Source organism: Eulemur rufifrons, chromosome 8 (genome assembly GCF_041146395.1).
Source record: "Eulemur rufifrons isolate Redbay chromosome 8, OSU_ERuf_1, whole genome shotgun sequence".
Taxonomy (NCBI): Eukaryota; Metazoa; Chordata; class Mammalia; order Primates; family Lemuridae; genus Eulemur; species Eulemur rufifrons.
This window is the reverse complement of record NC_090990.1, coordinates 108,305,831-108,320,798: the sequence shown is the minus strand read 5'-3', so window position 1 is coordinate 108,320,798 and position 14,968 is coordinate 108,305,831. Positions and strand designations below refer to the sequence as shown.

Sequence of the window (14,968 nt, the reverse complement as noted above, 5' to 3'; positions counted from 1 at the left end):
TTTAAGATCTGTCAATTAAAACATTTGCTATTAGGTCTCCTTTGCCTAATAGCAATTAAAATCATTATATATGTTAAACTCTTAAATATTTTATCTAATAAGATCTGGTTTAACAAAGTCCTGGCTTAGTTTATGATGACTGTGTGCTTACACTAACAATTATTTAAAAAAGTGATTGTGTGTACAAAATGTATTAGTTTTGCTGTTCAGCAAAAATATCAGATCACACCCAGCAGTTATGATTTTGTTAGTGTAATTCACCTAGAGAATATCTATGCTTTTTTTCTTGAACCCGGTGGTCCTATACACGCTGTACTTAAAAAGATTCAAAGATGCTATTCTTAGAACTGTAGAAAATAAAGTTAACAATTAATATCCAAGAACAACACTAATATCTAAGGTGATCTTGATACCATCTAAGGGCCAGTTCAGTAACAATTAAAACTTGTACTATGTTATTTATTGCTGTATGTTCTTTACATATGGGCCACAGAAGTCACACATAAAATGTAAAGCAAAGCAGATTACGTGTGTGTGTGTGTGTGTGTGTGTGTGTGCATGTAAGTATATATGGCTAGGCCTACTAGACAATCCTTATCATTTCTGGGCTAATAATATGATCTAGATCCTAGGTATGCTATGGACTGAATGTTGTTTTCCTTTCTGCTCAAATCCTTATGTTGAAGCCCTAATCCCCAATGTAATGGTACCTGGAGGTAGGGCCTTTTGGTGGTAATTATGTCATGAGTGTGGAGCTCTCATCAATGGGATTAGTGCTTTATAAGAAGAGACATGAGAGTGATGATCTCACTCTGCCAAGTGAGGACACAGTAAGAGGGGGGCCATCTGCAAACCAGGAAGAGGGCCCTCACCAGGAACCGAATTGGCTGGCACTTTGATCTTGGGACTTAGCCTCCAAAACTGTGAGAAATAAATGTCTGTTGTTTAAACCACCCAGTTTATGGTATTTACCTAAAGCAATTAAGGCCAAGTAGAATCATCCCTTTATGCTTCATGGTCTTAGGCAAGTGCCAATCAAGAGTCACTCATATCCCATGAGGCCGCATTAGTGCCTGTACAGCTAAAATACTCTAGCATATGTTATGATGATTATAATTTAAGAAAGCTACAATTGGAAACTTATCTAACTCATTTTCCAGGTGTGTATAGGTTATCCTGTAATTCTTTTGGTCCTTAATACAATCAATCCACTGTTCCTAGAACCATATAATTCTTCTGTATCAAGTAAATTCTAATAATTCTGCTTATATATTAAGCAATTTAAACTCTATATACATACAGAGATAATGTGTCAGGGGAACACAAAGTGATTTTTAGCTTATGCTGAACACTTCATATTATCACTTTTCTTTGTAATAGTATCACTAACTTTGTAATAGTTTATTACAAAGAAAATACTAAAGTATTACCTACAGTTTGAATTCATTAAACAATACCCAAGAAAATAGAAAACAGGAAGAAATAGGCAAGCCATGTTTTTCCACTAGAGTAACTATACTTCTTCCTCTTTTAAAAAAGACATCTTATTACTTTTAGACTTCAGAAATCTGATCAAAAATTTACATTTTTTTCCTACCAAAAATACTTTAAAAATCCTCTGCTAATTACTCTTGAAATATTATAGATGGATTCCTTTGAAAAGGGAAATATAAGGCATTAGCCAATGAAATAACATATATATTAAAGGAAAGAAAATCTTTAAAATATGAACATTTGTCTTTAAGAGTCTAATAAAGAATGAGCTTTTTTCAAAAGGTAATTGTTATTATCAAGAAACTTGGATACAGATGAATTAACAAGAACCCAAATATATGCAGAAGGAATGTCCTTGTTTTAAAAAATCATATTATGCCTCGCATGAATTAAATAATGAATTAATATTTTATAACTTATGTCTTCAGCAATTCAACTAGCATTTGCATGACCAAAGTATAATTAAGAACTCTGTGGTGTTCTGAATTAACATCAGATGCTAGTGGTCATCACTACCCAGGCACCCCTGTATCCTCTAATATGTCCTTGAAAATGTCATGTGTTATTCAGGCTACCCAACCTTTCCACAAAGGCAGATATATATTAATATTACTTAATCATTTCAATATCAAGGTCACTATGTTTCGCCTCTAGGATTTAGTACACTGAAACAACCTCATTACATAACATTGCAGACAACTATAAAAGCATGAACTTGGCCCCACACCAATTTTTTTATTTTTATTTTTTGAACAGGGTCTCTGTCACCTGGGCTAGAGTACAGTGTCGTCATCATAGCTCACTGCAACCTCAAACTCCTGGGCTCAAGTGATCTCCCTGCCTCAGTGTCCTGAATAGCTGGGACTACAGGTGCATGCCACCACACCCAGATACTTTTTTTTTTTTTTTTTTTTAAGAGATGGGGTCTTGCTCTTGCTTAGGCTGGTCACAAACTTCTGATCTCAAGCAATCCTCCTGCCTTGGCCTCCCAAAGTGCTAGGATTACAGGCGTGAGCCACCATACCCAGCCCCATCCCAAATTTAGTTTCACTGAGGAGAGTGATCCTTACCTTTTGTTAATCCTGCTTGTGTTACTTAACATTACTATACTGGTATGAATATAGCAAAGGAACATCTTTTCAACATTATTGCCTATAAGAAATTGTACAAATAAATTTGTTTCCTTTCAAATGGCAAAGTGGCTTGTAGCCTCTATTATCTATAGAGGACAAGGTTCAGGCCAGATGCCAATTCGAGGTAACCATGTTCAGCTTTAACAGGGAAAAGCTGGCATATTTTTATAGCTGCACCTAGTGAAGAAGATAACTCAGATATGACCTAAGGATTGTAGAAGATGAAGTTAAAGTTTCAGATTTTTAAGGCTCAAAGCTCAAAGGGTTAAAGGAGTACTGTTTGAGAAGAAGTTTAACGCCTGACATGTGACTGGCTGCCTGGACCTGATGACCTAGGGAACGTAAGAGGAAGTCCTTACATGGAGGCATATATTAATATAAGGAACAGGTGGCTCGCTGTCTGACACAAAGCAACTGTGTCCAATACATGCAAAAGATAAGAACCCTTACCTAAGAAATGTAAAGCCCCTTCTTGTTTATATAGGACAGGGTTAACACAACCATACGAGGATTTCCCTCTCATAAATGAAGAGCAGTATGTTTCTTTTATATCCAATGAAAAATCAGTTTGGGCAAAGGGGAATGGGACCCTTGGAAACACTGATCCTGAGCACATTAGAATAGAAGGGTTCTGTTTTTTTTTCTCTGAACTGCCAATGTGTATGATGGGGTGAGGAAGATGTGGAGTGGTGTAGAATCAAAAGGAATATGAAGACACCCAGATGGAAATGATAATGGTTTGACCTTAATTCAAGAAAAATGTTTAAAATGACTAACAGATGCCTCTCATGGAAGTGTGGCATGGTGGAGCAGGGAAGGCAGGAGCAGGCCAGAAGAAATTGTGGACAAAGCAGGAAAGAGGTCATCAGGGCTGGGATTTTATACTAATAGGTACTGTACCCCCAAAAGAAAAATCACTCAAAAGGTGCCAAGGAAAAGAGGAGTACCTTGTAGCATTCCCTCATACATATTTATTCTCATTTAAAAACTGAAGACACCCCACCACACAAACTCCCTTAGCACTTTTCATTCAAAGACATCAAAGCCCTTTCTAAATGCTATCCTCATGATACCTCTGTGAGGTAGGCAGCATAATTCTAATTTTTACTCATAAGCAAGCTAAGGCACAAATACAGCCTGAGTGGCAAAAGTGGTCTTTTGCCAATTATCAGGTCCCTGGATTTGTTCACTGCAACACACTTCCTCCACACTGATGTAGGCAACTCAAGAGACACTGCTATGAAATGTCCTTTGGGTGGTAGTCCTAAGAGCCAAACAAAATCATTCATGCCTCTGGGAAGACAATGCACTCTCTTAAGGCTCACCGATGGAGTCTTGGGAGATGCTCTTCACTTCAGGTACGTGCTTGAATAAGGAGACCAAATCAACCATGATTACAGGAAAGAGGCTGAAGATAGTCTTGTTTCTCCACACTTCTGAGATTAGAATGGTGGCAATCTTAACAAAATATATAATCCAAGGAACCTTAGTCCTTAAACCTTAGTCTTAACTTGTACATCAAAATTCCAAGTCCTATATTTTACTAATGATTTGATTTTTTTTTTTTTGTCAGATACATCTCCACATTCTTGGTCCCTTGTCCCTTGGACAATTCTCTTTTATCATAACCAAATTATCTGTATAAAATGCAAATGGCATTAACACCAGGATCTGAAGCAAACAATGCATCCGGTCAGCATACATTGGTTCTATATATTTCGAGAAACACTTAAGTACACAAAGGAAGCGTGCAATGTTGAAGAGATGACGTGAACAGTACCAGTGGCTTGTCTAATGGAGAATTCGGTGTCCTTCAGCAAACTGAAGATACTCAAAAGGTGCTCCCCAATTTCTATTAACAATCTAAAAATGAACATTTCCATTTGATACAAATATACAAATTTAAAACGTGTGCAGTTCAGAATGGCCTACCATTTTTAGATTGCTTGTGTGCCAGAAAATACATAGTCAATAAAAAAATACCAGAGAGGTAGGGACAAAAGACTCTCTGGATCTGTACAGCAAAAATGACTATCACTTCAACAGGTAGCAATTTGTGGAGGAAGTGGCATCCTTGGAATCAAGAAGCACTGAAAGGTGGCAGGTCACAAATCTGGTGACGGGGGATATGATGTATAGTAAGGCCCGTTTTCCTGGGGAAAGAAAAGAAGACAAGAACATTAAGTAACAGGACCAATTTAATTGGGAATATGAAAGAAAGGGATTTATAGCCAATGGTGTGTATGAAATGTCTAGCACTGAGTAGGCCCTTGGCCATTGGATAGTTCCACCGGTGTCAATGAGAGTTGGGGTAAAGTAGGCATAGGCAACTGGCTGATAATATTTTTTTCAAAACAATACCACTTATTGAATATTCTATATGACCAATTCTTTATAGGCACTTTTTTTCATTATTCCTTTAAATCCTTACATAATGTCATGAAGTAGGTAACATCCTCATTTCACAACAGAGGAAAATGAGGATCACACAGATTGCATAATTCACCTAAGGTCACCTATTCAGTAACCAGCAGAGCCTGAATTTAAATCCAAATCTATTTGAATCTAATACCTAGATTCTTCTTTGTTACACTGTGTTATCTTACTGTGTGCCAAACTTTAATATAGAGTTATGAAACAAAAAGATTATCACTGAGGAATTTAATGACTATAACTACTTTGGCAGAAATGAGTATTCTTCATGACATGCCTGAGTGGCAAGACTTGTAACAATTATAGTTCTCAGGGAATTTAGTACAAGATTAAGAGGGAGAAGAAAATGCCAGAACTTTAATGTCAAACGTAAAAAGGAACATCTCAGGGACATTTTTTGGCCCTACTTTAGCTAATTTTATCTTAAAAAAAAAAAAAAATCAAGACAGTTAACTTTACAGTAGAAGGATCCTAGATCTTAGATTTATGTGACTTAAGACTGATTTCTCATTTTTTAAAGAAAGTATTTCTTTGACAAAGAACTTGTTTTTCAGTAAATCATGAACAGAAAAGTCTTAGCATTCGTGTAAGACAATAGTTACAAACGAAGAATGAGAAGTTGGATGAAAATGGCATTGCATCACGGTATATTTACATTACAGTTACTACATTTAATCTACCGGGTCTTGAACACAGTAGGCAGTTAAATATTATTGGAGAGACTAAATGAATCAGATGCTAGGCCATTCTTCAGAGTAGATGCTCCAGAGCAGGAACTGATCCTGGGGCCATAACCTTACTTACTTTCTGATTATAAATTTGACCAGGTATCAAAAAATTTAAAAGAAAAATACTTAGGTAGAAACAAATCCTAGCACTGGCTACCTTTCCGAAAACTTAAAAAAATTAATAAAACCTTTTATTTCTTTTTGTATTTTAGAAATCCCTATCAAAACCTGTTTCACTAACCAATCTTGCATCTTCAATATGCATGCAAGCTATGCTTTGAAAACCATGCACAAAGAGATAAATCTATCCTGAAGTTCATCTGAAAAGAAATAGTTCACTATTTTTAAGAGTTCTATATTCTATTCTACTACTGAATTTTTTAGGTTTCTCATATCGACATTAAATTGCAATAAACTAAGAGCAAGTCTAATACTTACTGCTATGAAATAGAGCTTCATTTATCAACCTCACATTGTCCAAGAGACAGTTGAGCAATCAAATATTTTCTTTATTTCTGGAACAATCATAGTAATTTAAAGAACTATTGCCAAATTAAATTGCATACTCTCTGCTTTGACTATATTTATAAGAATGCTGACTAGCCCCCTTTCTGAAATGGTCTCAATATCATTTTTATCTACATAGATAAAAACTACCTTATAACTACCTTCCAATTTCCTTTTAATTCTATAAAATTTATGTCTCCATTCCAAGTCATAAAAATCCTGGAAAAATAGCTCACTGAAACTTGCTACTAAGGAACACCATTTCATTCCTTCACCAAATAAACAACCTACTATGCAAGGCATAACTGAGCATGACAAGAAAATTAACCAACTCTACATTCATTTCTTTTTTCCAATTGTATTTTTGATTCTTCCTCACAAAGGAAAATGTTTCCGTACAAGGTAACATCCAACCCTACCTACTGGTATCTCCACCTCAATCCTAACATGTCACAAAGTGAACACACTCCCTGTGCCTTCCCCTCAATCCCTTAATCCTTTTCCTTCAAATTCTTTCTCTAGGGTAACGGCAATACCATCCACTAAGTTTCCCAAAGCAGAAACTTTCTTTCTGCTTCAGCCCTACTGACTACTCAGTCACCAAATGCTATAGATTTTATTTCCTAAAATGTCTATTTCTAAATATCTATGAAATCTTCAAATCCTTGTCATTATCACTACCACTGCCCTAGGTCTAGTCTCATTTCTCCTCTAGCCTTTACTAACTGGCTCTCGTCTCCTTCCCTTCAGACTTAACCCTCTCCAGTCACTCTAACAGCAATGTAAGGGCAGTTCTCCCTTGCAGAATGCTTTTCACTGATTACAAAGCCAAAGTCTTACAGCATAATTTGTAAAGTTCCAGTATCTAGTGATCTGCCCTATGCCTGGCCCTTCCACATCATCTCCCAATATCCTCTTTGGTTTCTTCCCCATTTTTACACCTCTCTTTGGTCTAATACCTCAATTTTAGAAAGCTCTAGTATAGATACAGAGAGATGATCCAATAAGTAAAGAATTACATTATAAATTATTCATTGTGCTTAAGATTGCCTTGGCTATTTGGGCTCTTTTTGGTTCCAAATGAAGTTTAGAATTATTTTTTTCTAGATCTGTGAAATACGATATTGGTATTTTGATGACAATTGTATTGAGTCTATAAATCACTTTGGGCAGTATAGACATTTTAACAATGTTGATTCTAGCAATCCATGAGCAAGGGATGTTTTTCTATTTGTTTGTGTCATCCATGATTTCTTTCATCAGTGTGTTGCAGTTCTCCTTGTGGAGATCTTTTGGCTCCTTGGTTAAGTGTATTCCTAAGTATTTTATTTTCTTTGTAGCTATGGTAAATGGTATTGAGTCCTTGATTTGACTCTTAGCTTGACTGTTATTTGTGTATAGAAATGCTAATGGTTGTATATATTGATTTTGCAACCTGAGACTTTGCTGAATTTATTTATCAATTCTAGGAGTCTTTAGGGTTTTCTTTTTTTTTTTTAATTTCAGAATATTACAGGGGTACAAACGCTTTGGTCACATAAATTGCTTTTGCACCACCCGAGTCAAAGCTACAAGCGTGCCCATCCCCCAGACAATGTGCACTGTACTCATTAGGTATGAATTTACCCATCCTCTCCTCCTCCCTCCCACCTGTCCAATACGAGATCATATTGTCAGCAAACAAGAATAGTCTGACCTCCTCCTTCCCATTTTGGATGCCCTTTCTTTCTTTCTCTTGCCTGACTGCTCTGGCTAGGACTTCCAGTACTATGTTGAATAGAAGCGGTGACAGCGGGCACCCTTGTCTTGTTCCAGTTCTTAGGCGGAATGCTTTCAACTTTTCCCCATTCAGTATGATTTTGGCTTTGGGTCTGTCATATATGGCTTTTATAATTTTTAGGAATGCTCCCTCTATGCCTCGTTTGTTGAGGGGTTTTATCATATAAGGGTGCTAGATTTTATTGAATGCTTTTTCTACATCTTTTGAAATGATCGTATGGTCTTTGTTTTTGCTTCTGTTTATGTGGTGAATCACGTTTATTGATTTGCCTATGTTGAACCATCTTTGCATGAAATTCACTTGATCATGGTGAATTATCTTTTTGATATGCTGTTGAATTTGGTTTGCTAGCATTTTTCTGAAGATTTTTGCATCTATGTTCACAAGGGAAATTGGTCTGTAGTTTTTATTGTTGTTGTGCCCTTTCCTGGCTTTAGCATCAAGGTGATACTGGCTTTATAGAATGAGTTAGGGAGAGTTCCCTCCTTTTCAATGTTATGGAATAATTTCTGTAGGACAGGTAACAGTTCTTTGTAGAATTTGGCTGGTCCGGTGCTTTTTTGGTTGGGAGATTTTTTATTACTGCTTCAATCTCACTGCTCATTATTGGTCTGTTCAGGAATGAAATAATGCCTTTTGCAGCAATTGGGATGGAACTGGTGACCATTATCCTAAGTATCTCAGGAATGAAAAAACAAGAACCATATGTTCTCAGTAGTAAGTGGGAGCTAAATGATGAATACACACAGGCACAGACAGATGTAAAGGACATTGGAGACCCAGGAAGGAGGGAAGGATAAAAAGTTACCTATTGGGTGCAATGAACACTATTCTGGTGACACTAAAAACCCTGATTTAAGCATTATATAAGGTAGCTATGTAACAAAAACATTTGTACCCTTGTAATATTATGGAATAAAAAAATTATTCTACTAATTTTGATTAACTGCATTATTATGCCTGTATTTATATAGAAATATAACAGAAAGCTAAAACATCCAAACAAAACAAATAAACAAAATCAAGCCTGAGTGCAATGGAGTTATAGTTGATATTTAATGAATGCCTGCTTTATAGGCCCTTAAGAATATAGAAAATACTTTGGCTTAAAAACCAGTTCTTTGAGTTTTCTAAAAAATACCCAACTTGTATATTCCTACCCCAGAAAATAAATTATAAATCTAGACACTAGCTCTGAATTGTCAATCCAAATTTTTGGTATCAAAATGTTTTTTAATACCTTTTATATTTTCTGCTATCCTTTTTTTAAGCATTAAGAAGAGTGATGTATATAGTTCAAAGGAATAACAATAAGGCTATTTGCTACTCTAGCAATCTGCGATAAATACAAACTAATGTTCTTTTTTCTCTCCCATATATTTAACAATTTTTTTATCTATGATCCAGATGCTCCAATTACAAATCCTCTCTATGCAACAGCCAAATGTGAAATTTTGTTAGCCATTAGATCACATTATACACTTTGTTCTTCATTTAAGGGGAAAAGAAATCATAGCGAGAAATATTTGAGGGAAAAATGTGTTGCGTGATTTTTATTTTACTGTGTACATGTTGCACAAGAATTAGGGAAAAATAATTCATTTCAAACAATATAACTTTCAAATATATTCCCTGGTTTATGCATAAAGATATGTAATCACAACACTTAAACAATGAGATTGATGAGCTTTTAGCTAAGTATGTTACTTTAAAAAAAATTACTGAGGTGATACTATGAATAAACACAATGGAACAGAATTTTGATGAAATTCAAGAATAGTCCTTTGATTAGTGTTTGATATATAAGTGAATTCATAAATAATATACTAATATTATTAGTTGACGCTCTTAGAAACATTATACAAACTTTTAGAAAAATGAAACTTTTAGCAGGGTAAAGACTACTAAGATAGGCTACCTGATTCACATTATTGCTGAATGTAGACACTAGTAGATTCTTCTGGCTTGCTTTATGCAGAAGAGATTAATGTACCATTCAATCTTAAGAAAATTAGGCAAAGGTATCTGTCTCAAATGTGGCAGAAAATTGACAACATAACAAAGGATTGGCTTCAAACTCAACAGCAGAAAAATCTCCCACTGAATCATTTATCTGGAGAAAACACCTTTCTTGGGATAAATCCTTTTCCTAAAGTTACTGTAGAAAAAGAATGTTAAATGATATTATCAAGTATACTAAAACACACTAATTTACATTAATAATATCTTGTAATGACAGGATCTTGTGCTTATAAGCACTGCTCTATAGAATAGTTAATATACCATACTAGGTCAGTGAGAACTTCTGATATTTCTTACCCTGGCATCATATTCAAGGACAAAAGGAGGAAAGTCGATCTGTTCTGGTGATATGGCAGAAAATAGCTGGTGGAGGCTGTCCACATGGTGGATTTTGTCCTTCAGTCCTGAGACAGAAAAGGTGGTGAAAAACCATGTTGACACCTGGTTAATAGAAGAGAAAAAATAATTTAAGCCACTCACCACAGTTAGAAATACAAATACAATTCTGAAAATTCATGTTAGATTAAAAACTATATTTCATAATCTTAAAATAATCAGTGTTTTTCAAAGTACAGTTTGTAGTTCATCAGTGAGTTGTTTAACTGATTATGAACAACATTAAAAAAAAAAAAAGAAAAAACCTAGGATAACAATTACTAGGGGCTGTAATAAGGATGAGTTTCGTTTCATGGAGCTTTTGTTTCCACTATATATACATTTGCTCCTATGTGTAGTGTGTGGTGGTGCATTATATGCCTCTTAGTATGGGTTGTAGCCAAAACTACTGCATTATTTGGTAGAATAACTGGTGCTCTTGTACTCGGAAAATGGTTAGTATCTCCAAATTTCACAAACTCAATTTTTTCAAATGAGACTGAAAAGAAAATGTTGCCAATATTTGAGACTTAGATATTTTCAGTTGACATCTGGCATGCAGTCTCTTTCTTGAAGTCAGTCAAAGTGAATCACCTTTAGATGTGGAGCCACCTTTGCTCATTTCACTGTACAGTACACAATCCCTCTATAAAAAAGCTAGTCTGCAAAATTCGTTGGTTCCACAAAAAAAAAAAAAAAAAAAGAAAATTCTTGATAGCAAAGAATACTGACATAAAGTAGAGGAACTTATAAATTATTGCTTATTTATCTAAATTAGCAATCATAAATTAGTCCACATTTATAAACAGTCCTGTGAGGTAGGTATGATACTGTTGCTATTCCCATTGACAGAAGAAGATAACCTATGCATCTGAACGTTCAGTGTACTGGCATAATATACCCCAACTGGGTACAAACTGGGCACATTATAAATACATGCCACTTTGGGTGCCTACTACTGAAGTCAATCATTTTGCTAATTTCTCTTTGGCACCCTATCACCCTATCATGTTCTTCAGTGGCTGTTCCAAACCTTTAACATATTCTAGGCCCCTAATATGACATATTTTCTTCATACTTACTTGTGAGAAAAAACACAGAACAACAGAGACAATGCTGAACCAAGTTATCTCTATCAGAATCCTATTCAAACTTCCAGACTCAGTACAAGTGTCATTTCCACCACTATTTCTCCCTTACAGCTCCAAATAGATTATCCCCTCAATTAAATTTTCAAAACCTTATGTTTAAATCTCATCTATAGCACTTATTCCCACTTCCTCGTATTTCAGTTACTTATACTCATTTCTATAATCTCTCTAGTACCTAGCAGATAAACAATCACTGAGAATGAGTGTACTTGCTAAAGAATGAATGAATGAAGGCCTATTTTATTCCTGTGGTAAATTTAAACTTAAAAAAAAAAGATAAGGCCATTTTTAAAAATTTTTATAGCTCAGGTCATAGCTTCTGTCAGCTATACTACCAATGACTGACAAAAGGCCTCAAATATTAACATTACCCCCTACATCTTCTCCCCTCTCCTATTATCAAGTTCATTGTGGGTAGGGAAGGAATTTGACCTTGCTAGAACCCAGTGAGTTAATTTAAATTATCTCTGAATTCCGTACCGAAATCAGTTTGTTTGTTAAGCAAAATAATAACTATCTAAGGCAAAAGATGTTAAATGCAATGAATGGAAACGTGTGAATACCTATTATATACCTATTATATACATCTTTGATGCTTTTCCCTCCACTGGCTCCTACAGCATTCATCTATCTTGGTTATCTTACTAATTTTTAGATTTCTTCTTGGTCTTCCTTCCCTGATCTCAGGGATCTGTCTTTACTTTAAGTCCCTGTGATTTTCTTCATTAATATGTTTAAAGAGTTGATCCTCGATTACTTGATGGTGACTCTCAAATTTACATCCAATAGTCCAACAGTCCTTCCTTTCACCCTTGCTCATCTAATACATCACTGAATCCCAGGTTTTTACACCCAAAAAAGTCATATATTCAGATTCGTTTGGTTTGTTTTGTTGTTGCCTAGGCCAAGAGTCAGCAAACTTTTGCAAAGGACCATTATAGTAAATATTGTAGGATTCTTATCATAGCATTGTAAGCAAATTTCATATGACACTACTGAAGGCATTTGGAGCAGTGCAATATTTATTGGAGGCAGGACAACACGAAAACTAATTAGGTAAAAGATGATGGTGGGACAAACTAAAGTAGAGGCAAAAGGAATAAAGATATAGGCACAGATTTGAGCACTAGTGAGCACACAGACTTGACACAACGTGGTGAGATGTGAGGTGGAGAAAGTACTCAAGAACGTCTCTCTGGTTTCCGCTTTAGGCACTGGGTATGCAGTGGTCCCATTTACTAAGACAGGGAATACAAAAGCAATTAAGGAACAGATGGGGGTGGGGTGTGGAGGAGACGAGCAGTTCTGTTTAAAAATGTTGAACTTTAGGGTCCTGTAAGACATCTACATGAAGATATCTAATCAGCAGTTAAATGTACAGACCCAGAGCTGTAATGATGATCATGATGATGATGATAGTTAACATTTACTGAATCCTTGTTATACGTTAGGTAATGTTTTAAGCATTTTACATATATTAATTCATTTCATCCTTCCAATGATCCTAAAAGGTAGGTACTATGATTATTACCATTTTATAGAGGATAAAATTAAAGCACAGGAAGATTATACTACTTGCCTGAGATGATAAATTGGTAATTGGTAGAGCTGGGATTAGGATTTAGGTCACCGGAATCTCAAAACCACACTTCTAAATATTAGGCTCTATTGCTTCCCCAGACACATATGTGGGGATTGCATTTATTTTGGAGGGTCGCTGAAGACATGGGAATGAAAAAAGGTACAGAATGAAAAAGGAGGGCAGAGGAAATGGACACTAACATTCCAAGGATGAGCAGAGAATGAGGGGCCCACAAAGGAGACTGAGAAGGAGCAGTTAATCGCAGTAGAGAAATCAGGCAAGGTAAATTTCAAAGAAGCCAAGACAAAGTGTGTCAAGGAGGAAGTGATTAATTGTGTTGAAGGACGTAAGGAAGGCAGGTAACATAAAGACAGAAAAGCGTCTATTAGATTTAGTAACAGAGGCCGGGCGCGGTGGCTCACGCCTGTAATCCTAGCACTCTGGGAGGCCGAGGCGGGTGGATCGCTCAAGGTCAGGAGTTCGAGACCAGCCTGAGCAAGAGCGAGACCCCGTCTCTACTAAAAATAGAAAGAAATTATATGGACAACTAAAAATATATATATAGAAAAATTAGCCGGGCATAGTGGCGCATGCCTGTAGTCCCAGCTACTCGGGAGGCTGAGGCAGGAGGATCGCTTGAGCCCAGGAGTTTGAGGTTGCTGTGAGCTAGGCTGACGCCACGGCACTCACTCTAGCCTGGGCAACAAAGTGAGACTCTGTCTCAAAAAAAAAAAAAAAAAAAAAAAAAAAGATTTAGTAACAGAGATTAACAATGATTACGGTGTGAGAAGCTTCAGTTGGCATAGCAGGCTCAAAACCAGACTGGAGTAATTTAAATTGTGCAAGAAATGGAGATGGTCAGCACAGAATATAGATTACACTAAATAATTTTTGGAGGAGAAGGAAGTGGCTGCCTTGGCATGTTTACAAGTTGATAATTTAGATCCGGCAAAGTGAGAAAGGAGAAAGATGCCAACTACTGAAGAGAGGTTCCTGAGGAAATGGAAATGCACTCTGTAGTTAAAAGTGTAGGCTCTGAGATTACAATGCCTAGATTTAAGTCCAGCCTTTGCTACTTACTGCTGGTTACCTTGGCAAAGTTCCTTAATATCTGCAAGCATCAATTTCCTTACCTATAAAAAGGAAACAATACTACTGTCTACTTCACTGGTATACTGCAAGGCTTAAATAAGATAATGCATAGAAAGAACTGGCATATAGCAAGTGCTTAAAAAAATGTGAGTTAATGTTATTACTTATGGGATCCAGAGCACATGTAGAGGGACCACCCTTCATTAAGAAGGAGTACATCCTTTATAATAGGGAAAAAGGTAGCAGGTAGGTTTGGGGTAGAGGTGGGGAGACAGAGAGCTCTTTGCTGATGGTTTCTATTAATATGTTCTTGGTTGAGAATGAGGCAAGGCCATCTGTTAGAGTGAGGAGGAGCTGGTAGGATGGGGCTTGTAGAGAGTGGAGAGCCGTGCTGGGACACCATCCAGTGAACATTAGAGGACCTCTTGCAGTGAAAGCCCCATGAGTCTGCTGAGGACTCCACATTCTTATGGCTCTATGATTTCTTCCTCAGTGCTCAGCAATCCAGTTATAGGAGTGAAGAAAACAAAATGATGGATCTCCAGTTGAGGTTTTGATAGGCCAGTGTGATGAAAGAGTAAGAGGTCACAGGTAAATTTAGGCATTGACAAGAGTGGCTGAAGTGATGGAATGTGGGTTTGGGGCTGGATAGGGAAGAAAATGGAGGCAAG

General features: G+C 36.3%; 1 protein-coding gene across 3 annotated transcripts in view; it reads right to left on the bottom strand.

Annotated features, from left to right (window-relative positions):
- Positions 1-3,534: 3,534 nt before the first annotated feature.
- Positions 3,535-14,968, bottom strand: part of GDAP2 (ganglioside induced differentiation associated protein 2) — a 63,697-nt gene continuing 52,263 nt past the window's right edge. For all 3 annotated transcript variants that reach the window (XM_069478906.1, XM_069478905.1, XM_069478907.1), the window contains exons 13-14: positions 10,395-10,538; positions 3,535-4,780 (exon numbers count right to left, since the gene is read on the bottom strand). In XM_069478906.1, coding sequence (XP_069335007.1) covers positions 4,733-4,780; positions 10,395-10,538 — 192 coding nt within the window. In that variant the 3' untranslated portion in view covers positions 3,535-4,732. The remainder of the gene's footprint in view (positions 4,781-10,394; positions 10,539-14,968) is intronic.